Genomic DNA, 22165 nt, shown 5'->3' with positions numbered 1-22165 from the left:
TAAGAGCACAGGTTCAAATCCTAGCACCACCTTTTACCAACTGTATACGTTTGGACAACTTACTTCATCATCCCAAGCTTGTTTCCTTGTTTACAAAATGGATATAATAGTATTCACTTCATTGGGCTGTTAAGAGGACTAAATAAGATAAGAGTAGAAACACCAAATAAGAGTAGAAAGCACAATGGCTGCTGTAAGATATGCTAGTATTCTGATTGTTATAATGATGATCTCTTTCTCACATACACACCCCACTCAGTGAACCTGGTAGTTTCTGGACTTCTTGGCCACTGTATGCATGTGCCACACAGCTATAAAAGAAAAAACTGCTCCATCCTCACCCCCATCTTCTGTTATCATCCAGGCTTCCCAGTCCCCTGAAAAGTCTGCTTGACTTGCTGTCATTACCAGATATGCCTGCGCCATGCCCATTCGTTGAACGTGAGTCTGACCACAGAGGCATCTCTGGACTACCTGTCCACCACCACTCTCCTCTCATCCTTCACTGTCCCCCATATCCGCCAGGAGACAGATCTCTTGGCTTTCAGCCCCACACTAGTCTCTGATGGGTCTTTCTTACCAGCGTTTTGGTGATTTTTATGCATTTCACTTAATCAGCTTTGCCCTCTAACTATTGGCCACCACTGTCTCCAAGCCAGTGGCCAACATTTCATTTCATTTGGAGTTACCATCATTGCAGAGACAGAAAAAAAAAAAAAAAAAATATATATATATATATATATATATATATATATATATGATTAGAACAAAATCATCAAGCTTTGTGAGGTTGAGAAAAGCTAGTGCTAGAAAAAGAATAACATTTGGGTCTTTTGTTCTTTCCTACTTTATCCTCTTTAGGATCATGACTCTATTTTACAATCCAGTGTTTGCCTGCAATAATCTCCCACTGGCTAGTTTTCTATCAAGTGACCCTTTCTGAAAGGTTTTCTCCCTCCTATTCATTTGCAGAAAGACCTATGGGAGGGGCGGGGCTCAACTCAATTTCTTCTTACACATTCACCTTTCTGAGGGCTTTTACCAAGTTTCACCAAAACAGATTCAAATGATAGCAATAAATAATAATAATAATAAATGACAAATTAAAGTTAAAAGATGTTTCCCTATTCAAGTGGCTCACTGGTAGAACTAAGTGTTCCTTATTTCTAAGAGTGCAAAAGATATGATTTGGACATTATAAGTATTGGGTAAAAGGGCATCTACTCTAGCTTCCAAATTCTGTTTTTAACACATACCTTACAAAATTGTTTTGGCTTTATCTAAGCACTACTCCCACTTTCTAAAAACCAAGACACACTGTATTATTTTAATTTGTAAATTATTCATGATTTAATTCTGTTCTTCACTTTGGATACTTTGCTTTATACATCTTCACGACAGCATGTGTACCTCCCTGCCAACAAAATCCTTCATATATGTTTCAAAGTCCAAAATATTAAAGCATTAAATTTCTTTCAATCAGATTCTCTGCAGCAAAATAATTTGAAACTCTTACATGACCACAAAATGTTATAGTAAGTTGAGGAAGAAAATTTTAGTTGCCTCATGTTTCCACTGAAATGTATTAAGAAGTTTATACAAGAACTACAAAGATGTTTATGTTACAAAAACGACAAATATAAAGCTAATTGCTAATGATCCACATATGAATTTACTATGTCATAGACTGAAACTGTGATTTTAAGGTTTAGCTATCACCTAACCTGTTCCATAATCCTGAAACAAGGTCATTTGAAATTCGTAAAATTCTGGAGACAGTGAGTCCTCAGAAAACTTTTAAACTTAAATTGCCCCTCCTCCTTACAGCTTTTCACATGAAACACTTCCTTCATCATAGCTACTTCTTCAGTGTGGTAGCAAGTAAAATTCCCCAACAACAGAAATGAAAGTAACATGAAAACTGAGCTGATTACAGATGGGTGAGGAGCAAGAATTCTCTCTTACAATTTTTAAATTACGATATTAATAATAATTAACCACAATAAATAAAACTAACCTTAGATGGCAGACCTTTGTAAAATGCTTCCATTAAACAGTATTGAAAAGGTAGTGGCAGTGAGTAACAAGTTTTGGGTTTTTTAAATCATTCATAATGATCCTCAACATCAAAAGAAAAAATGTAGATGACTGGAAGGGTAAAATTCTCCAAGTAAGATATTGAACATGAAATTCCAGTTAGCCAAATATGAGTTTTATGTAAAAAACTGAGAACTCGTTCCTTTCAATTATACTTTGCCACTAAAACCCAATATCCATCAGAAAATATGAGTTATTATAATTAGAATTCTTTTACCCTCATTACATAATGCTGTGCCTGGTCAAAAATCATAAAAGAGTTCAGAAAAGAAATTTAGCATTTCTGATCCTTCTTGTAGGCCTGATGCCACTTTGAGCCTGGATGAATAAAGTTTTTCAACTCATCTAACTTAGCAGGGCCTAAGTGTTACAAATTAATTAAAGAGACTATACCTTTGGAGCTACTAATCAAATCTGTTGTCAAAATAGCCTACTGGACTCAACAACGAGAAAACAAACAACCCGATTAAAAAATGGGCAGAGGGTCTGAATAGACATTTTTCCGAAGAAGACATACAGATGGCCAACAGGCAGATAATTGCCTAATTATCAGGAAACGCAAACAAAAACCACAATGAGATCTCACCTCACGCCTGTTAGCATGGCTACTATCAAAGAGACAAGAAATGACAAATGTTGGAGAGAATGCAAAGAAAAAGGAACCCTCATACATTGTTGGTGGAACTGTAAATTGGTGCAGCCACAGTGGAAACCAGTAGGGAGATTCCTCAAAAAATTAAGAACTACCATATGACCCAGCTATTCCATGTCTGTGTATTTACTCGAAGCACACGGAACCACTAATTTGAAAAGATACGTGCACCCTCATATTCACTGCAGAATTGTTTATAATTGCCAAAATATGGATACAACTTAAGTGTCCATAGATGGATGAATGGATAAAGGTGCGTTATATATACAAAGCGGATTATTACTTGGTTATAAAAAGAGAAGGAAATCCTGCCATCCGCAACGACATGAATGGACCCGGACAGCATTATGCTAAGTGAAATAAGTCAAATGGAGAAAGACAAATACCTTATGATTTCACTCATATGTGGAATCTAAAAAGACAAAACAAGTGAACAAACAAAATAAAATAAAAATAAACTCATAGATACAGAGATCAGCTTAGTGGTTACCAGAGGGAAAGGGGGTTTGGAGGGTGGGTGAAAATGGGGAAGGGGATGGTGGTGAATGGCAATTAGACTTGTGGTAGTGATCACTTTGTCGTGTGTACAGGTGTCAAATTATAATGCTATATACCTAAAGCTTATGTAATTTTTTTAAAGTTTAAAAAGTGTACTTGATAAGAAGCACTATCATTGCTTAACTGGTAATGCTTTTCTTTCTTAGTTGTACATCTAGATGGAAATGTACCAAAATGTTGACAGTGGCATCTCCGGGTGAATAGTAGAAGTACAAATGATTTTATATTAAATCGAAAATCAAAAATAAGAAGATTAAATGGCATTCACATAACACATACCACACTATTTAACGATGGAAAACAGAAACCAAATTTGGTACTGAATTTTATCACAAAATCCACAAGACATTAAAACATGTATTAAGTACAAAGAATGTAACAAACATATATAAAATTAACATAAAAAACAAATCTTACTCACTTTGCTAATACTATGTATAGCAAATCTTACCTCTAATCTCCACATCAAAGTCAAATTTGCTGCATCTTGAAGATGTTAGAGTTGAGCCAGAGTTGCAAAATCTTGAAAGGCAGAGTTAAGACTTAAAAAACAAACAAACAAAACCTCCCTTAGTTCTACAGCACTCAAGCCTGTCAGGTGTTAGTTAAAATAAGGAGTAAGCATAGATTTCATATTTTTCCTTAAGAAATAGGTTTCGACTGCTGATACAGTTTTTCTTACAACCACAAAGCAAAACTTTCAGTTGAGATGGATTGTTGGGTTTTTTTTAATGATACTGAGCATTTTGATATAATGTGAAAAACTCCAGACTTGGCAGTAATTTTGACACGTTGCCTCAGTATTATATACCGTGATAGCAATTATCATTTGTCTGTTTTTGACAGAGTTCTTGAGATTGAGTTTAAACCTTTATACAGTAAGGTGGAACAGCCATGGAGTTTAAAATCCAAGAAACAAATACCATAAGAAGAGCTTCCCATATAAGTTCTGAAGCAGCTATAAAAAGGGGAGGGAGCTGGTTACTCTGCCTAGTCAGAGTTTTATTCAGTTGTGCCAGAAGGAGGGAGACAACACAGCCGTGGGATACTGTTCTGGGCACGGAAAGCAGCTTGTAACTGCATGTTGGCAAGGGGGAGACAGGCTAACAAAGGGGACAGAAGATGTACTTGACAGTAGAGAGGGTTAGCAGATGAGTAGGAGGAGATGGCATATGAGACGTAGGCTGGGGTGTGGTAGGAAAGAGCCTTGGTGGTAAAGATGAACAGCTTCAATTTCACGCAAAATACAATAAAGGCCCAGTAAAGCAAGTCCAGAAGCCGCAAATAATGGCTACAGTACAGCACTTCAAGCTGTTTACAGGGTAGATATTTAGATAAGGAGTCTTGAAAAGGGGAGGTTATAAAAGTCATGAGAGAAAACATTCAAAACTTAGTCCAAGTGTTTTCATGGAAATGAAAACACAAGCAGGGATTTAGAGGTGCCAGAGTTGGTTGGTTGTTTCTGATGTTTTCATAGTTTGAATAAATAGGAGGAGGAAAACAAAATGAAGCAAGTAAACTCAAGTTTAGGTGTTTAAGAAATAGTCACATGACTGAATCCAAAGAGAAGAAAGGTGATAATTAGGGTAAGTGAGAAGGATCTTAAGTAAAAATTATAGGGGATAAGAATTTCTTGGCAACTTGTCAGTTACTAAAGTGTTTAGGAAGACATTGTAAAAAAAAAAAAATAAAGAGAAGTAGAAAAATAAATAATGATAATGATTTATAATATCCTAAAGGGTTCAAACAGAAGGAATAATGTAATAGAGTGACAGGGTTGAATCATTTAATGTGCTTAAACAATTTTCCAAACTACGAGTAAATCTCAAGTTTTTGGTTAAATGGAATTCTAGTTTGATTTAAACAGCTGATTCTTATTTTTTCAAAAATAAGTTATATTCCGACTGGAGAGATTTTACTAAAAATTCTGAAGAATTCAGCAATTGTTCACTAGCCCTTAATAATTTAAAACAGCTTTGGTAATAAAGGCATCATTGTGAACTGTGCTTTTAAATCCACACCCAAAGTTGTTTGAATGGTTAGTATATTTGACCTTAACGCTAACACTTTAACAAATTTACCACTAGGTGGCGAAAAAACCCAAATAGTATCTGTTAACAAAGCTAGTACAAGATCCCAAGTACTTGAACAACTAAAATAGCCACCAGGTGTCATCCAAGAGAGGGAAAAAAAAAAAAAAAAAAGACTATTCTCCCCACTCAAATACAAAAATTCAGTTTTAAGCACAACCATCTAAGCTCTATCAGAGGTAAATACCCTGTCCATTAACTGTCTAAATAGTTTGCATATTTATACGCTATATAATTTATACAATGCTCTTGACTCCAAGATACTGCCTTTCAACTAAAACCCAACTAAGTAAAATTTAATTTCTTTAAAAAAAACAACAAAAAAACCAGCAAGACCAATGAACGAGCTCAATGTATTGTGACTCATAGTTTCAACCTATCCAAATACACTGCACAAAAGAACCTAAAACGGCTTAGACACAGACAGCCAAGAATCTTCCAAAGTGTATTTGGTTATGTATATATACTTCCAGATTCATATTCTTTTTCCCTATATTTCTCTCCTATAAGCAATTTCATTGATTGCAAAAAAATCTAGATAATTATGCTGTTATGCCTTGAATCCCGGTGTGATTTTACAAAAGCACTGAAATTTGTTACCAAAACGTTCACAGTAAAGAGACAAATGTACCTGTCCTTAAGAAAGATGTATAATGAGAATTATGAACAGTCCAAAGCTGAAAATTAAAATTAAAGCTTTACAGAATTAAGCCCTATTTATATAACAAACCATGCTTTTTAAAAAAACATTCTGCACTTCACTAACTTCTAACAAAGATTTTTCAACGCTGTTGTAAACATTATGTCAGCTAAAACACTATGTCATGCTGCCTTTTATAAGGTGATACTTTTTTAGGCCGAATCCTATTCTTAATCCTCTGGACACAGGAGTTGTAATCATGTCATACCCTGCAAATCTAGCGGTAGGTGGTGTCTCAAAAAAGGACGTTTTCTTCCTTCTAGGAAGTGGTCAAACCTTGTTTTTCCCTCGCAACTTGATTGTTTTTCGTTGCTATCGAATTAAGAGATGGAAGAGAAAGCAGTTCAGGAGAAAGCAAAATATACTGATTAAACTATACTTGCTTCTCTTCCTTGCTCCTTATAGTATTCTCTTTTAAGGTCTCGACCTGACCTCGACTGGGCTCATTTCCACCCTGCCTACAAAGCACTGGTTTTAAAAAGAAAAAATTCCAAGCCAAGAATGCTCTTGTCTATGAACATTATCTCTTCTCTGGTTTTTATTACATTTTCTTTTGAAATTCGTTAGATTATGTTCAACAACCAGCCCTTGCCCAACCGGTTTCTCCCCTTCCCCCATCTCTCTACACACATCACTTTTTCCTCCTCCCATCAGGGCAGTGGGCAAAACACTGCAGTGCTGGGAACGCACGTTTCGGGCCGGTCACTCAGCAGTTTATTCTCACTTGTCTTTGCAAACAGCTCCCCACCCAACCTTGTCCCCCAGTTCCCTCCCTCGGCCATTATCTTTCTACTAGACTGTGCTCAGTAAGGGACTCCAGCTTGCACGTCGAGGGTTTACGGTAGCCTGCCTACCAATAGGAGCCTACAATGAAGAGAAGTCAGGTTCAGCCTCCCGGCAGCCCCAGTGTCTTCTTCCCCTGGCTGTACACCTACTGTACCCGCGAGCGAGCCGGGCGCGGGGCGGGAGGGGGCGCGCAGGGAGGGCGGACAGCAGCCGCGGCGTGCGCATGCGCACTGGGGTTGTTTTTCACAAAGCTGCTCTTAAAGTGAGCTGGCAGCTTCCAGCCGCCCGTCTTTGTAAGGAGACCACTGAGACTAGCAGGATCGCGGAGCAGCAGCCTGTGTGCTGCCCTGAGTTTTTAAGAAATCTCAATGAACTATTTGTAAAGAATCACTGATCCTGCCTGCAAGCTCTTTGCACGGCAAAGACATCGATCAGTGTTAAGTGAAGATCACATTTTATATGTGATCTTGACTTTTTTGTCTTACATTATATTTTTTATAGATTTTGTTATAAACATGGTGCTGGGAAAGGTAAAGAGTTTGACAATAAGCTTTGACTGTCTTAATGACAGCAATGTCCCTGTGTATTCTAGTGGGGATACAGTCTCAGGAAGGGTGAATTTAGAAGTTACTGGGGAAATCAGAGTAAAATCTCTTAAAATTCATGCAAGAGGACATGCGAAAGTACGCTGGACCGAATCGAGAAACGCCGGCTCCAATACTGCCTATACACAGAATTACACTGAAGAAGTAGAATATTTCAACCATAAAGACATCTTAATTGGACACGAAAGAGGTAAGTTTTTTACATTATTCAGAAATTATTAGACCTGTTTTCTTTGGCAAAGTACCTTTTCAATTTTCCTGAATTAATATAATCCTACTCCTACCATAACGTATAGCTGTTTGATAAAGGTTGGAAAGGTGGAAGATTTGAATTCTCCTTGACATTCATCGTGTGTTAAGCCGTAATGCATGCAGGCATCTGCAAAGTGACTGCAAACTGCACTTATTCCACTACCTCTATACCCGGCTTGGTCTGTGCCATACACACTTGCAATCCATTTCCACCTTACGTATAAATTCTGCTTATGTGCAATTCAGTAATTTTACTAATATGTTTTCAAATGAATTGCTAAAAGCTGCAATCCAATATTAGGTTTTTCCCTTGTACTCTGCAACCTTAGATCTTAAAAACTAAGCTTCAGTGAAGAAATGGAGTAACATTTTTAAGTGGGTTAATAGGTGTATTTCATTTTTAATATTGACACGCAAAAGACTTAAGAGAATTGATCGTTGTTCTTTGATAATGGGTTTCTGTGGTTTATTTTGACATATGGTATCAACACCCCACGTGTTTTTTCCTATTCTTTCCAGTTCCTTTAGAAATTTACATCAAGCATTCTCTATTTTAAAGGACAGCACCTATCATTATGATATGTTTAAAGTCAGTTTTAGAAGCCATTTAGGGCCAGAAATTTTCTTTTCCAAGCATCATGCCTAACTTTGGAACGTGCATTCAATGAAACCCGTGCCAGTCAAATGGAATTGAAAAGTATTCGGCTCGTTGGATATGATTTTTGGTTAGAAACTGGAGATGAAGGGTTGTCAAAGGGAGAAGGGGTCCTGAGATTTCAAATCTATTGTTTAAATGGTTACATTGTGGAAATATAGCAGACTCTAAGCTTGTTTTTCTAAGTTTCCACCCTTTGTTAGAAGCGGTTCAATCCTGTTTCGGACCAGTTCTGGGGGGTGGTGAGGAGGGGCGCTTGTTCTGCTCTCAGCAGATTGGTTACACGCGTCAGGTGGTGGCGATGACTTAATTCCTAGCCCAAGAAGAATATAGTGTTAAAACTGGTTATGTAATTTTGTCCTTCTCCTTTTTAATGCAGTATTTAACTCGAATGTTGATGACTTTTCAGAGTAGAGCACATTTTTACCTCCATTTTTAATTAAAAACTACACATCCACGAGGAAGTGCTAATTGAACTAAGGCAAATGTAGAAACGTAGGGTGCTTTGAGTTACAGCATGAATGCATTATTTTTAAAATATTAAGATGAAATCAATCTTTAATTGGATTTTCAGTTACACATAGGTAATTTGCATCCTGAAATAATTTTTAGTTAACCTCTCTAAGCAGTGACAGTGATAAGAAATGCAACTGCCTAATGACAGTCCTGGTATTTGTTGAACAGGACACACAAGTTTGTATTTGATCCTTCCTGGACTGGCAGCTTTTTATAAGATGAGTGAGAAGAAACAAAGGTTTTTAAGGAGTTGAGGTTTGCAGTGGGGTAAAAGTACAATAACGACTTATGGGGACAATTTCATTAATTGCGCCACGATTTCATAGTAAAGAACACTACGTGCCCCGCACCCCCACGAGACACCCCTCAACCCCTGCAAGCTAGAACGAGCTTCGCTTGGAATAGTTTCAATGACTTAAAACTGGGACCTCTCAAACTAGCCTGGTAACTGAGACCCCGCCCCGGGCGGCCGGCGATAGGCGGAGCCGGGTTTGTTAGCCTGTTGCTAAGGCGATGCCAGGCTCTGATTGGATTGGGCGCGAGCGGGTGGGGAGAGTGGGCTCGCCGGCTGGGGCGAGGCTTGGAACCGGCGTGCGCCGGTAAAGGTTCCTCCTGAGCTGCGGCCCCCGCCCCTACTCGCATCCCTGCCCGGGCTTCTAGAGGCGCGCGGGGCTCATATCACATACCGTTCTGTTGCCCCTCACCTGGGCCCGCTTGCAGCACCGAAAGGAGCGTCTATAGGTTTCAACAGAGTGGAGAGGAGAAGCTTCCGCCGGCCTTACAGGTGCCGGATGGCCCTGGGCGCAACTTTTTAGCTGCCAGTTCTATTCACGGAGAAATTGGGTGGGCAGCGTTAGCAGGACCCCATTTTCCACGTTTTCGGGTGGAAGTTGTCAGGCAGCTTCTGTAAGCGCTTGTCTTCTTAGCTGAAACAGCGTGTTTCCCTTTCTATGCAGTCAGTAGACTGGCTACCTTGATGTGACCCGAGTGGGGAGAGAGCGCCAAGACTGGCCGGGACGGGGAAGGAAAAGTGACACTAACATTGAAAGCGGGGTGAGGTGGGGGCTTCGGCGAGTATTCCTTGCCCACTTGTCATTGTTTCTTTGGGGCTCTTGCACCCCGCGCACCATTCCCCGCCGCCGTCACCGCAACTGTAAAGGTGTCGGGGTGGCCCGAGCCAGATCGAACCGGTCACCGGCCGGGGCGTGTAAAGCGGAAGCGCCGCAGCGTGCTCGCCCCGCCCCACGTCAGCAGGCTAGGCTGCGCGGCCGCGAGCGCGAGCGCCGTGCGACATATGCCGTATGTATAGCGGGGCGCGCGGGCGGCGGCGGCGGCGGCGGCGGCGCGCAGGCGGGCCGGCTGGGATCTGCTCGCGCCGGTTTAGGCCGGTCCTCTCCTGCTCCGGTCTAGTTCTTGATTGACAGCCCGGCACTTGTTTACCACGGCGCGGCCGCCGCCGCTCGCCTCGATGAGACTGCTGAGCTGGCACAAAAAAGGGAGCGAGACGGGAAGAAAGGGAGAGGGAGACAAACTTTGGGCGCTGTCGGGGGGAGCGATTTTAAATGGCCCCCAGCTCGTCAGCGGGATTTCCGTGCTGAAATACCGTAGAGAGGATTTGCACGGAGGGAGAAGAAAATACTACTGAGATAGAAGGGAGTCTTGGTGATTTTTTTTGAATACAAGTTTCCACATATAGGCGCTTTTTTCCTTTTCTCCTGTGGTGGAAGGGAAGCATCACGGTTTTTGTGTGAATTCATTACTTTGGTGAGGGAAAGTTAAATGATAATACCCGTTTCTCTTAGTCTCCTGGTTAATGATAAAGGTTTCTACACCGAGAAAACTGCGCTAGTAGACGTTTATGTAATTAAATTACCCGGTCGGAACGCTTTAGAAAATCATTTTAAGAATCCAGAACACCCTCCCACATTTCGTTATATTTGTTTTGGAGATAAACCAATTTGAGCAAAAGAAATTGGTTGTAAAATAAAGTCATCCCTTTTTTTCTAGCAATGGGAAACAAACCTAGTCTTCATTTTTCAAGGATGTGTGACAGTTGTTTCCCATTAAGCAGGCACCTTTTAAATCTAAGGTATATTTTACATATATGCGAAATTTTAGCTGTTGCTAGGACAGACTGAGATTGTCATAATTTTAGGTTCAATAAGAATTTTTATTTTTAGCTATGAAACTGACATTAAAATCACTGTTCCTTTTTTTTTTAATTCCAACATCTATTTGACAGAGTTTTCTAATGGTTTTAGAGCTTTAACATTCACATCTTCTGCATCAAAACTGACATATTTTAAAAGGCTTACATGAACAGTTTTCATTTTATATATAGTCTATTTAAGTAAGTGGATGAAGAGAAAGGTAACATCTTAGTATGAGATTTGAAATCTGGATCTTTTGTTGAGCCTGTATTGTCACACATAGATGCTTTACAGTTTAGGTTGTTTTCCATTGAAAAACCAACTATGGGGTATAAGTATTAATTATCCCCATTCTACAGATGAAGCAACTGAAGACAGGACTTTTATTTTACCCAGAGGAAGTGATGAAGTTGGAATTAGAACTCAGATCTCTCACACTCTAAAGTTTGTGGCCTTAATTACTATGTGAGCATCTTTAAAGTTCTGCCACCAGGAAGAGAGTGTAAAGGTTTAACAAGTTTTTTGTTTTCTTTTTCTGTTTGTTTTAGATGATGATAATTCCGAAGAAGGCTTCAACACTATTCATTCAGGAAGGCATGAATATGCGTTCAGCTTCGAGCTTCCACAGACGTAAGTATTTTGTAACAGGCATTTTTCATAAACATCCATTCTTTTCAAATGAAACATTCTAAATTTAAATATTTTTAGTTTAAAAAAAAAAAAACCCTTTTCATTACTGAAACTTGCTAGAGGAAAACATATACTCAGAAAAGAAGCTATTTTTTTAATCTAGAGTGGCAATATTATAGAAAGCAAAGCTCAATTCTTAGTATGCTGTCTCAAGTTTTATATGGTTTTTAAAACTTGAATAGTATTTCATTTAAAGTGAGTGAATTGGAAGGTGCCAGTAAAATAGTAAGCATTTAATACTTAGTTTATCATCAGCATTAGCAGAAAAGGTAGAACATAACAAGTCTCTCATTTAGTAGTTTATAAAACTTCAGTGATCATTTTCTCTACTGATGGTACCCAACAGCAGTAAGCTAAGAAAGTCAAAATAATTAAGAATATCCTCACTTTAGAAGTGATGTGTTTTTTCTGTTATGAATTCATTAGCTTCTGTGCAAAGAGCTATTGAGAAGGTCACTCGAGATATTATGACCTGTACTTAAAAGGAAACATCCGTCAGAGATACCTTAATATAACGCTTGGAATCTAGTATGAAAGGAAGAAGGAAAGTAGTATGTTCTTTTTTTTTTTCTTTTTTGCGGTACGCGGGCCTCTCACTGTTGTGGCCTCTCCCGTTGCGGAGCACAGGCTCTGGACGTGCAGGCTCAGTGGCCATGGCTCACGGGCCCAGCCGCTCCACGGCATGTGGGATCCTCCCGGACCGGGGCACGAACCCGTGTCCCCTGCATCGGCAGGCGGACTCTCAACCACTGCGCCACCAGGGAAGCCTGTGTATATTGTTAATGTAATAATAAATCATTAGAGGAAATTATACAAAGAGTAATTTTTGAAAAAAATGCCTTAACAGATATTAAAACATGCAAAGTGGCACTTGTACTGTTTGCTCTGAAAGGTAAACTTGCATTACATAAGAACGTCAAGTGCCAAATGTACATAATTCTGTATTTTTTTAAATTCTAGTACTTGTTATATATGGATAGAGTTCATAAAGGGTATTTTTCAGAGTATCCTATGTATCATATTGCTTAAGAACATGATTTTTAATATAATGCCCTAATTACTTTCTGAGAGAAATATTTTAAGTCTGAATACAATAGGACTAATACATTTGGGCCTGAATATTTTCAAAGCATGGAAGTAATTTAATATATTCTTTAAAAATTCTATCTATAAACCAGTCATTTAAAGTAAACTCTAGAAGACTAGCATAGATCCTGCGTTTTATTTCTCTGCTATACAAGTTAATGCAGAAGTCTAAAATACAAAACAAAAACACCACTATTCCTCATAAAAAGCACTCTACCTTGTAAATAAATGAACCTTGTGCATTTTTCTAATGAAATTATGAAAAAGAGACTAAATTCACTAAAATAAAATCTTCCACAAGTAATAAAATCTGGGAGAGTTGAAAAAGAATTATGATTCTCTTGATACAGGTCAACAGAAAAAATTCTTTTTCTTTTTAAGTCTATAGTATAGTTAGAAAGCATGGCCAAAAAGAGTTAGAACATAAGTAAACTGGGAAATGTAAAAGCATTTTTTTAGAGCTTCAGTGGATTTAATGAAATGTGAAAAACTTTTGAAACTATAACGACTATTCCAGGCCTTTTCTAAATCTTAGTTAGTTACTATAATAAGAGATAATAATAATTCTTAGTTAATGAAAAATGGAACGCCATAGGGAGTCGTTTGGTCTGAGTGTTTAACCAGTGTCCAGAATATCTCAATAGAAATAGTTAAACCATTCTTAACTTTATTTTTAAACTAAAGTCTTGACCTTTTCAAGAATTGTTCATTTCCAGACTTTCGTAATTTTGCCACCAGCATTAAAAGTAGCCTCTTCTTAGTTTAAAGAGATTGTATTCTTCTGGCTTTTTTAACCAAATTTCTGTAATATTTAACAACTTTGTGTTATTATTTGGAAACAGAAGGTTTTTTCCCCAGTGACTTATCCCTTTGGAAATGTAAATTATGCCTTTGATAACTCATTGATGTATAAACTTACAATATATTAACACTTCTATGATGAGCTACTGTATAAATATTAAAAAGAGGTGTAAGATTAATATATTGACCTTTATATTCTGCACAGACCACTTGCTACCTCATTCGAAGGCCGACATGGCAGTGTGCGCTATTGGGTGAAAGCCGAATTGCACAGGCCTTGGCTTCTACCAGTAAAATTAAAGAAGGAATTTACAGTCTTTGAGCATATAGATATCAACACTCCTTCATTACTGGTAAGAACTAACTGAATTCTTCATTTTTTGTTTTTGGCATATAAATATTAAAGAATAATCACCTAAACTACATACACATTCTTTATAATTTTTAAATAGTAACTTCATTTTTGAATTAAATAAATACCACTTTCAAAAAAATAGTTAAGAGCACAGAAATTAATGCAGGATATGCTCACATTTTCTGATACTGTAATAACTTTAAGTAAATTTTTAAAGTAAGACCAGTATTTGGTATGAAATATCTTCCTCAGAAGGTAACAGCAATAACAAAAGAATAGATCTGTTCCCTAAATAATTTTAGTGGAAAAAGAAGAGTAGTATCAATTATTATTATAACAATATCACTTAACTTGAAAATATCATAATCTAAAATTTGTATTATTTATTGCATTATTCCAATATAGGGATAGTTGTCAAATGATGGGGAGATAATTATTTTCATGAAAAAACTTAAATTCTATTTTAAAGGAAATCTTTTTTAATTGTATTTTTTCACAAGATTCAAATTTGATTTCAAAAACTTTACTTGGTTTAAACAAATAATAACATCTTTAAGCAAGTAAAATTAATCTTAAAAATGAGCAGTTTTCTTTTTTTATGTATTGAGTTTTACAGTCTCAGAGAAAGATGTTATCATTTGGGATTATAACCAAGTTGCTTTCCAAACTGCTTTTTTTTTTTTTTTTTTTTTAAAGGCAGTTTAAATGGAATGTGGAAAGGGTTTTTTTTTTTTTTTCTGTTTTTTTGGTTGTTTTTTAATTATTGTGTATGTAAATAGCCTGGGCTAAAACTATGTTTATGAAATATGGTGTTAAACCCTGTACCCTTTTTTCTTTAATTGAATGGAAACTTGTATAAAGACAAAAATACTAATATATATATAAAGATAAAAGTACTAATATAAATCAGAAGCCCATTGGTTAGTGGAAAAGTATATTTGGATACTGAAAAGAAAACAACACTACTTTTAATGTTAAATTCTTCAAGAATTTAAGATTGTATTTTAAAACATTCTATTACTGTCTCAATTCATACATTGATCATTTTCTATAAATTTATTTCTTACAGTCACCCCAAGCAGGCACAAAAGAAAAGACTCTCTGTTGCTGGTTCTGTACCTCAGGCCCAATATCCTTAAGTGCCAAAATTGAAAGGAAGGGCTATACGCCAGGTATGTATGAGGTGGATTCCCACAAAAAATGATCTTTCTTCACTTAGCTCTTGTGTATAAATTTACATTATTTCTACTAAATGAAGACATGATACAGTATTCTTTGGTAAAATATCATAAATTGTGCTTATCCAGTTTCCTTTTATAAATTGGAATGTAGTCTTCTTTTTTAAATTGCTACTGTAAATGTGTTTATTTTTATAACTATAAGTTATTTGCCACTCTTAGGATAGCTTTTTATCCATGTAGTTCATTGAACTTTCAGACTTTAGCCTGAGAGTCTACATTTGTTTTGGGGTTGGTTGGTTGGTTGGTTTTTAACAGTAGATATATTTTTTTTTTCCTGTAGGTGAATCAATTCAGATATTTGCTGAGATTGAGAACTGCTCCTCCCGAATGGTGGTGCCAAAGGCAGCCATTTACCAAACACAGGCCTTCTATGCCAAAGGGAAAATGAAGGAAGTCAAACAGCTCGTGGCTAACTTGCGTGGGGAATCCTTATCATCTGGAAAGACAGAGACGTGGAATGGCAAGTTGCTGAAAATTCCACCAGTTTCTCCCTCTATCCTCGACTGTAGTATAATCCGTGTGGAATATTCACTAATGGTATGTATAGATTTAAGGGTTTGGGGTGGGGTTTTTTTAGGTTTTAAAGTCGTAAGGGTATCATTTTGTCTTATCCAGGATTTGATTTTTTTTTTATTCCATGTGTGATATATATAATTATATGTAATTCTTTATATAGTTTGGAATATAATTACTAATTTTACCTGAGGTAAAATGTACACGATGGAGAAACTTTTCAAGTATATCATATGTATATAAATTAAAAAATGAAGGAAATGAGAGCCTCAAATAACATTAGATTGGGTTATTCATTTTTTTAGAGGAAATAGTACTTGGCATTCTAAACCTAACATCTCCTTTCATTGTTTAGGTATACGTGGATATTCCTGGAGCTATGGATTTATTTCTTAATTTGCCACTTGTCATTGGTACCATTCCTCTACATCCATTTGGTAGCAGAACCTCAAGTGTAAGCAGTCAGTGTAGCATGAATATGAACTGGCTTGGTTTATCCCTACCTGAAAGACCTGAAGGTAATAATTTGATAATGCATATCTAAGCTTAATCTATTATTTTCAAGAACATAATTTTGCTTCTGATATTTTATGATTAAAGTTTGTCTATACTTGAAGAGAGAAGATGTGCCCCTAATGTTAGGTTTAAAATGTATATCCCCCTAGTTGTGATCACAAGACAGATTATTATTATGTTACCTTGACAGTCCTTTTTAATACCTTCTATTCTGTGTATTTTGACATGCATAAGAACGTGCTGTTCGAATTGCGTGTATCTTTTTCCTTCAGCACCACCCAGCTATGCAGAAGTGGTAACAGAGGAACAAAGGCGGAATAATCTTGCACCAGTGAGTGCTTGTGATGACTTTGAGAGAGCGCTTCAGGGACCACTGTTTGCATATATTCAGGAGTTTCGTTTCTTGCCTCCACCTCTTTATTCAGAGGTAAGCATCAAACCCTCAAGTACAAAATGGGCTGTGACTCTCTTAGTAAACAGTATTGCAGACTTTTTAAAAACACAGCTAGGTTTTGATTATCATAAGAGAAAAACAAATAATTTTGAACAACAGATTAAAAGTTAGATCATAAAGTTGTCACTATTTACTAAGTTTGACCCAGAGGTAGGACTGGTCTCTTATATTATTGGGGAAATAAAGATAATGATCTGACCTCATACTTCCAAAATGCCAGTTAAAGGAATAAATCATCTTTTAAAGCATCTATAGAACTGGCATTTTACAGTCATTGATTAAATAGCTAGAATTTATCTTATCATCCTTTTCCAATTTAATATTCATATTTTAATATTCTCAGTCATAAGGGAAAATAACATATGTAATAACATCTTAAACAGCATTCCTGTACTCTTAGATTATTTTTATTCATCTCAAGTAACTAAGCACTTACATGAATAAAACATGGCCCTTGGGAGAAGCGTACAGACTGGTGAGAAAAACAAACTTAGAAGCAAAATATTACCTAACAATGTAATAGTAATGCACAGTTCATTTGAGGAGCAGCTTGCTGGGTCTTGAGAATCAGGAGGGGCTTCCCTAAGAAGGTGATTGTTAAACTGATTCTTGAAGAGTAAGTATTCTCAAAATGTAGAATGTTCCAGGCAGGAAGAAAAATATGTGCAAAGGAAAGGAGGTAGGGAGCAATCCAGCAATGTCGGGATACTAAAGAATATATATATACATAATAACACATTGTAGGGACTTTAGAGTTGGCCTTGATACCAATGTTAATACCAAATGATTTTGTAAATCACTAGCATCAGCTTTTTCTTTTTGGTTGCTGTAGTTTAGATAGCTATTTTACAGTGAAATATTACTCCCAAGAAAGACATAAAAGGATTGTTTCACTCTTCAACGAATTGCTTTTATTTTTTTTCCCCTTAATACCATGACTAGAAGAGTTAATTTTCCTTTGGATATGATTAATATGAAATCCACTTTATTCATTTATTATAGGATGTTCAGAATCTGTTCTGTTCTCTGCAGATTCTTGATTGGACATAATTTTTCTATCCCACTATTTCAATTCATAAAATTATTAGATGCTAAAAATGTCCTCCCACTTTTTAGAAACATTGTCACTACATTTTTATTCTGACGTTTCTGTCTTGCTTATTAAGTCCCTCATTTGTGATTTGATCTGACAGGCATTTTAAAAGAATGGCAATCTAAGTATCCACTTTTAAGCAATTTGTCATAAAATCTACCTCCTTCTTTTAAAATGAACTAAAGATAATTAAGAGAATTCAAAACTTTTAAAACCCTATATTGGTTCACGGTGTGATTTAATTATTTTACATCTAGCCACATAGAGGGGGCAAAGTATTGTAAATGGGTCTTGTCCAAAAGATTTTTCAGTAAAAGAAATGTATTAAACCCAACAGTTTGCCTTCCTGTGCCCATTCTCTTTGTACCTGAGAAGCAACTAAAATATGTTCACTTCTATTAAGTGTATGTGCATATGAAAGTCTCTACAGAAAGAGGCAAGGTGGGAAGCCTCTAGAGCATTTTGGGTTCACCATTCCTATTTCTTGATATACACTGTATTCCTAGGCCCTCCCTAGGGCTTTACACCCATGAGTTATTACCTCACGTAAGCACCAAGAACTTTGTTTACACAACTACATTCTTCCCAAAGCTCGGGAAAAGATGAGTTGACTTTTTTGTAACAGGATGAAATGGATACTTTACAGAAGAAAATTACCGCTATGAAAATGTTGGCCAATTGTGTATTTGAGTCTTAAGTATGACTAAGTGCTGAGTAAAACTCCATTCTCTGATAGAATGTTACCTTTAGCTTTTGTCAAATAAAACTATTCCAGCATACCTTTCTAAATTTAATTGTTAATCTAGTGATTGAATAGCAAGTACTTTATAGATGATACTAATACCCTTTCTTCCCCATACAAACTCTGTACTTTCTGATTACATTTCTCAACCAGTACTCAGAATATTAGTGTATTTGCTGCATTCTTACTAAACCTTATCAATTAACTTTGGTTTGGGTTTTTTTTCTCTTTTCTTTCTAGATTGATCCAAATCCTGATCAGTCAGCAGATGATAGACCATCCTGCCCGTCTCGTTGAAGGAATACTTGATTAAATCAAGTTGATGTGGGTTCCGAACTGTATCTCTTCCCTTCCCGGCTGAGGACAGAGAAGTATCTTGGAGACACGTTTTCAGAGGAAGTGGAATTGCTTTTGCCCAGAAAAATGGCGAATACATGAAACAACCAGTGATCATGCTTTAGAAGCCTACAGCAACGTCCTGGGACTGCTCCAACATGCTTGAAGATCTAAGCTTTTTTCCTTTAAAACTGGCACATACTAAGAGCAGTCTTCTTAGCCTATGGTCATACGTGTCAAGACACCATGTTGTAAAGAGGGATGATTTCCTTCTTTTGATTTGAAAATTTGCACATGCTCAATGCTTACATTGTGCGGTTCCATGTCACTACAGCTTTTTTTTTCCATTTATGCCAGACTCTTGATACTCTTTTAAAACTTGTTTGCAGTGAGCACAACAAGGAACAAAAGAAAGCTTTGAAAAAAACTTTAACATGAAAAAAACGCACTGACATTTTTTTTTTTTAATTTAATATAGCCTGGACTTTACCTGCGTATGCACATGCTCAGAATTGTCCTACTAGGCTGACCATGTATCACCTCTTCAGCTTGGATCCTATTGTGGATTTATTTACAAACATCAAATGCCTTCAAGCCAATCCTTCTTGCTGTATGTTTTGCAGCCTACTGTAGTAGATACGCAACAGATATGTGGGAAAAGAGATAAGAGGAGGAAGCTAATAAGAGACTGTCAAGATTGTATACCTTCTTGGTTTCTTTTAAGAATTTGTTGCCTTTCTACTATTACAGCAAAGCAGCATTTTGTTACTGACTGCCTAAAATCACTTAATCTCAGGTGAACGCATCACTTGCCAAACTGTTGGAATGCTATTTGTGTTTTGTTGCACTGTTGAGTTTTTTTGTTTGTTTGTTTGGTTGGCTTTTTGAAGAGGGAAATTTGGAAAAGGGACATACACAAAAGTGATAACCCACCCGCATTGCCTTTTTATCATTACATATGAGAAGAAACTAGCAGAGCTAAGAATGGAGTAAAGAGAGGCAGTATGGCAGGCACCAGCAAAGAGTTAAGGGCTGTTGCTCTTTAAAATTATTGTTATTTTTTATTATTATTTTAAAAGTATGGAAGTTTTCCAGTCACTGGAAAGGAGGAGAAAGTGCATTTATTTTTATACAGAGTTACATAATTACCTCCAAAACACATATGTTGGAAATCGTTTTTGCTGGTGCAGAGTATTTTCATGAGCAGGAATATATATGTTCAGATTATGATTAGAGAGCTCAATTTATACATTTCCTATCCTGCTCAAGCTTGACAGAGCTTGAAAACCCAAGTTTATTCTAAAAGTGTATAACTTCAAAATTACAAATACTAGAATATGTGCTGGAATAATAACTTTTATATTTTTGTGGTTCTTTTAATGAAAGTATTTTCTTCCATTACCTAAAGAAGATTTTGCTAAGCATGAGAAATCATACACTTTGAGTATATATAGTTATGAAGAACGATCACATCAGTAAATTATAGCTTATATTAAAGATAATTTACAGTTGGCTCATAAATATACCAGCATTCATGAAGACACTTATAACTGCATTTTCCAAGGTACCAAGTTGTACTGATCGTCTTATTCTAGAAGGAATTCAGCTCTGATGTATCTTAATGAAAATCAGCATCTCTGGTGTTGCAACATATGCGTGAAATGGGTCTTAACATCTATCCTGCCATTTAATCCCACAGTTAATAAAGTGGCTGAAAATAATAGTAACTCTGGCTTGGTGCTTGACCTGGTTAAATACTGTCTTAAAGCTTCATACAAAACAAATAGGCTTTTCCATAAGTGGCCTTTAAGAAAACATGGAAGACAATTCATGTTTGAAAAATGCTGACAGGGTGAAGAAAGCCCATGTAAAAATGAATCGCGTTTTAAGTGATTCGGTTAAAGGGTTTGGGCTCCCATAGCAAACTAATACTAGATAATAAGGAAATGGGGGTGAAATATTTTTTTATTGTTGTTAAATCATTTTGTGAATGTCCCCCTCAAAAGAAGCTAATGGAATATTTGGCATAAAGGGCATTTGGTGGTTTTATTTTTGTTGGGGCGGGGGGTGGGGGGATTGTCAGAAAATCCCTTTTCTCTTCTTATGTCTAACTGACTAGGGAACAATTATTGATATGCATAGCATTGGAATACTTATCACCATGTACTCTTTTAAATAACACATGAGGAAAGAATGACCAATATTCTGATAATTGGCACTGGGTTACAAAATGTGATAAAGTTTCAAATATATAAAACTTTATCAAATAAAGTTTTATTTTCCCCATTAAAGTATTCCCTTACTTTCTTACTTAGAGGCATTACTCTTTCTAAATATTGGTCAATTCTTGATATAAGATGTGAGGTTCACAGGTGTATTCCAGTATTCAAGATAGATTCCTGATTTTTCAATTAGGAAAAGTAAAATCCAAAACGTTAGCAAAACGAAGTGCAATATTAAATGTTTGCTTTATAGATTATATTCTGTGGCTGTTTGTAATTTCTCTCTTTTTTTCTTTTTTATTTGGTGCTGAATATGTCCTTGTAGGCTGTTTTAAGAAAACAATATGTGGGAAATGATTTAATTTTTCCTATTGCTCTTCCTTGTGGAAAATAAAAGTGTTTTCGGTTTTTTTCCTTTTTGTAAACTTGTTTGGAGATTTATTTGAATCTGATCATATCAGTAACTCATCATACGTGCAAACACAATTAAGACTACAATTAGGGAGTTCCCTGGTAGTCTAGTGGTTAGGATTCAGTGCTTTCACTGCCATGGCCTGGGTTCAATTCCTGGTCAGGGAACTGAGATCCCACAAGCCACACAGCATGACCAAAAATTTTAAAAAAATAAAATGAAGACTACAATTAAACTCTTAAGCCATTCTGGGTAAGAATTGTTTCTAGCTCTCTGCTAAAGAAAATTACTGAAGGCTTACAGGAATTTTTAGTACAAATTATCATTTTCCTTAATGATTCATTAAGCTATGGATTTTTTTAATAAAATTTAAAAGTTAGAAAAAAGATATATAAATTTCCATCTTATATATGAACCAAACTTAACCAGGTATAGTTTCAGGTACTAATTCCTTCTCTCTGTGATGTGTCCAAGTTTCTAATATTTTAAGAGCACATAAATTTAAAAGTTGTATTAATCTAATCTTAAAACAATTTTTCTAAATTTTAAAATGTCCTTTTTCTCAAAGAATGTCTGAATTTTATAGTGATTTGTAACATTAAGAAGTACGTTTGGAATCACATTTAGAAGTTATCTTCTTTCA

At 36.4% G+C, this 22165-nt stretch overlaps 1 protein-coding gene across 2 annotated transcripts; it reads left to right on the top strand.

Annotated features, from left to right (window-relative positions):
* The first annotated feature begins 7148 nt into the window (after positions 1-7148).
* Positions 7149-21572, top strand: ARRDC3 (arrestin domain containing 3). 2 transcript variants are annotated; one of them, XR_013827846.1, is made up of 8 exons: positions 7149-7678; positions 11610-11691; positions 13844-13991; positions 15063-15165; positions 15515-15771; positions 16103-16265; positions 16498-16690; positions 18793-21572. XR_013827846.1 is itself a non-coding variant. In XM_079918782.1 (8 exons), exons 1-8 carry the CDS (start codon positions 7399-7401, stop codon positions 18847-18849), a joined length of 1245 nt encoding a protein of 414 aa, XP_079774908.1. In that variant the 5' UTR covers positions 7150-7398; the 3' UTR covers positions 18850-21570. The 2 variants fall into 2 exon arrangements, 1 of the variants encoding a protein (XP_079774908.1); XM_079918782.1 differs by having other exon boundaries at positions 7150-7678; positions 16536-16690; positions 18793-21570.
* The last annotated feature ends 593 nt before the right edge of the window (positions 21573-22165 follow it).

The sequence above is a fragment of the Stenella coeruleoalba genome (genome assembly GCF_951394435.1).
Source record: "Stenella coeruleoalba genome assembly, chromosome: 3".
NCBI lineage: Eukaryota > Metazoa > Chordata > Mammalia > Artiodactyla > Delphinidae > Stenella > Stenella coeruleoalba.
This window is presented reverse-complemented; position numbering and strand designations above follow the sequence as displayed.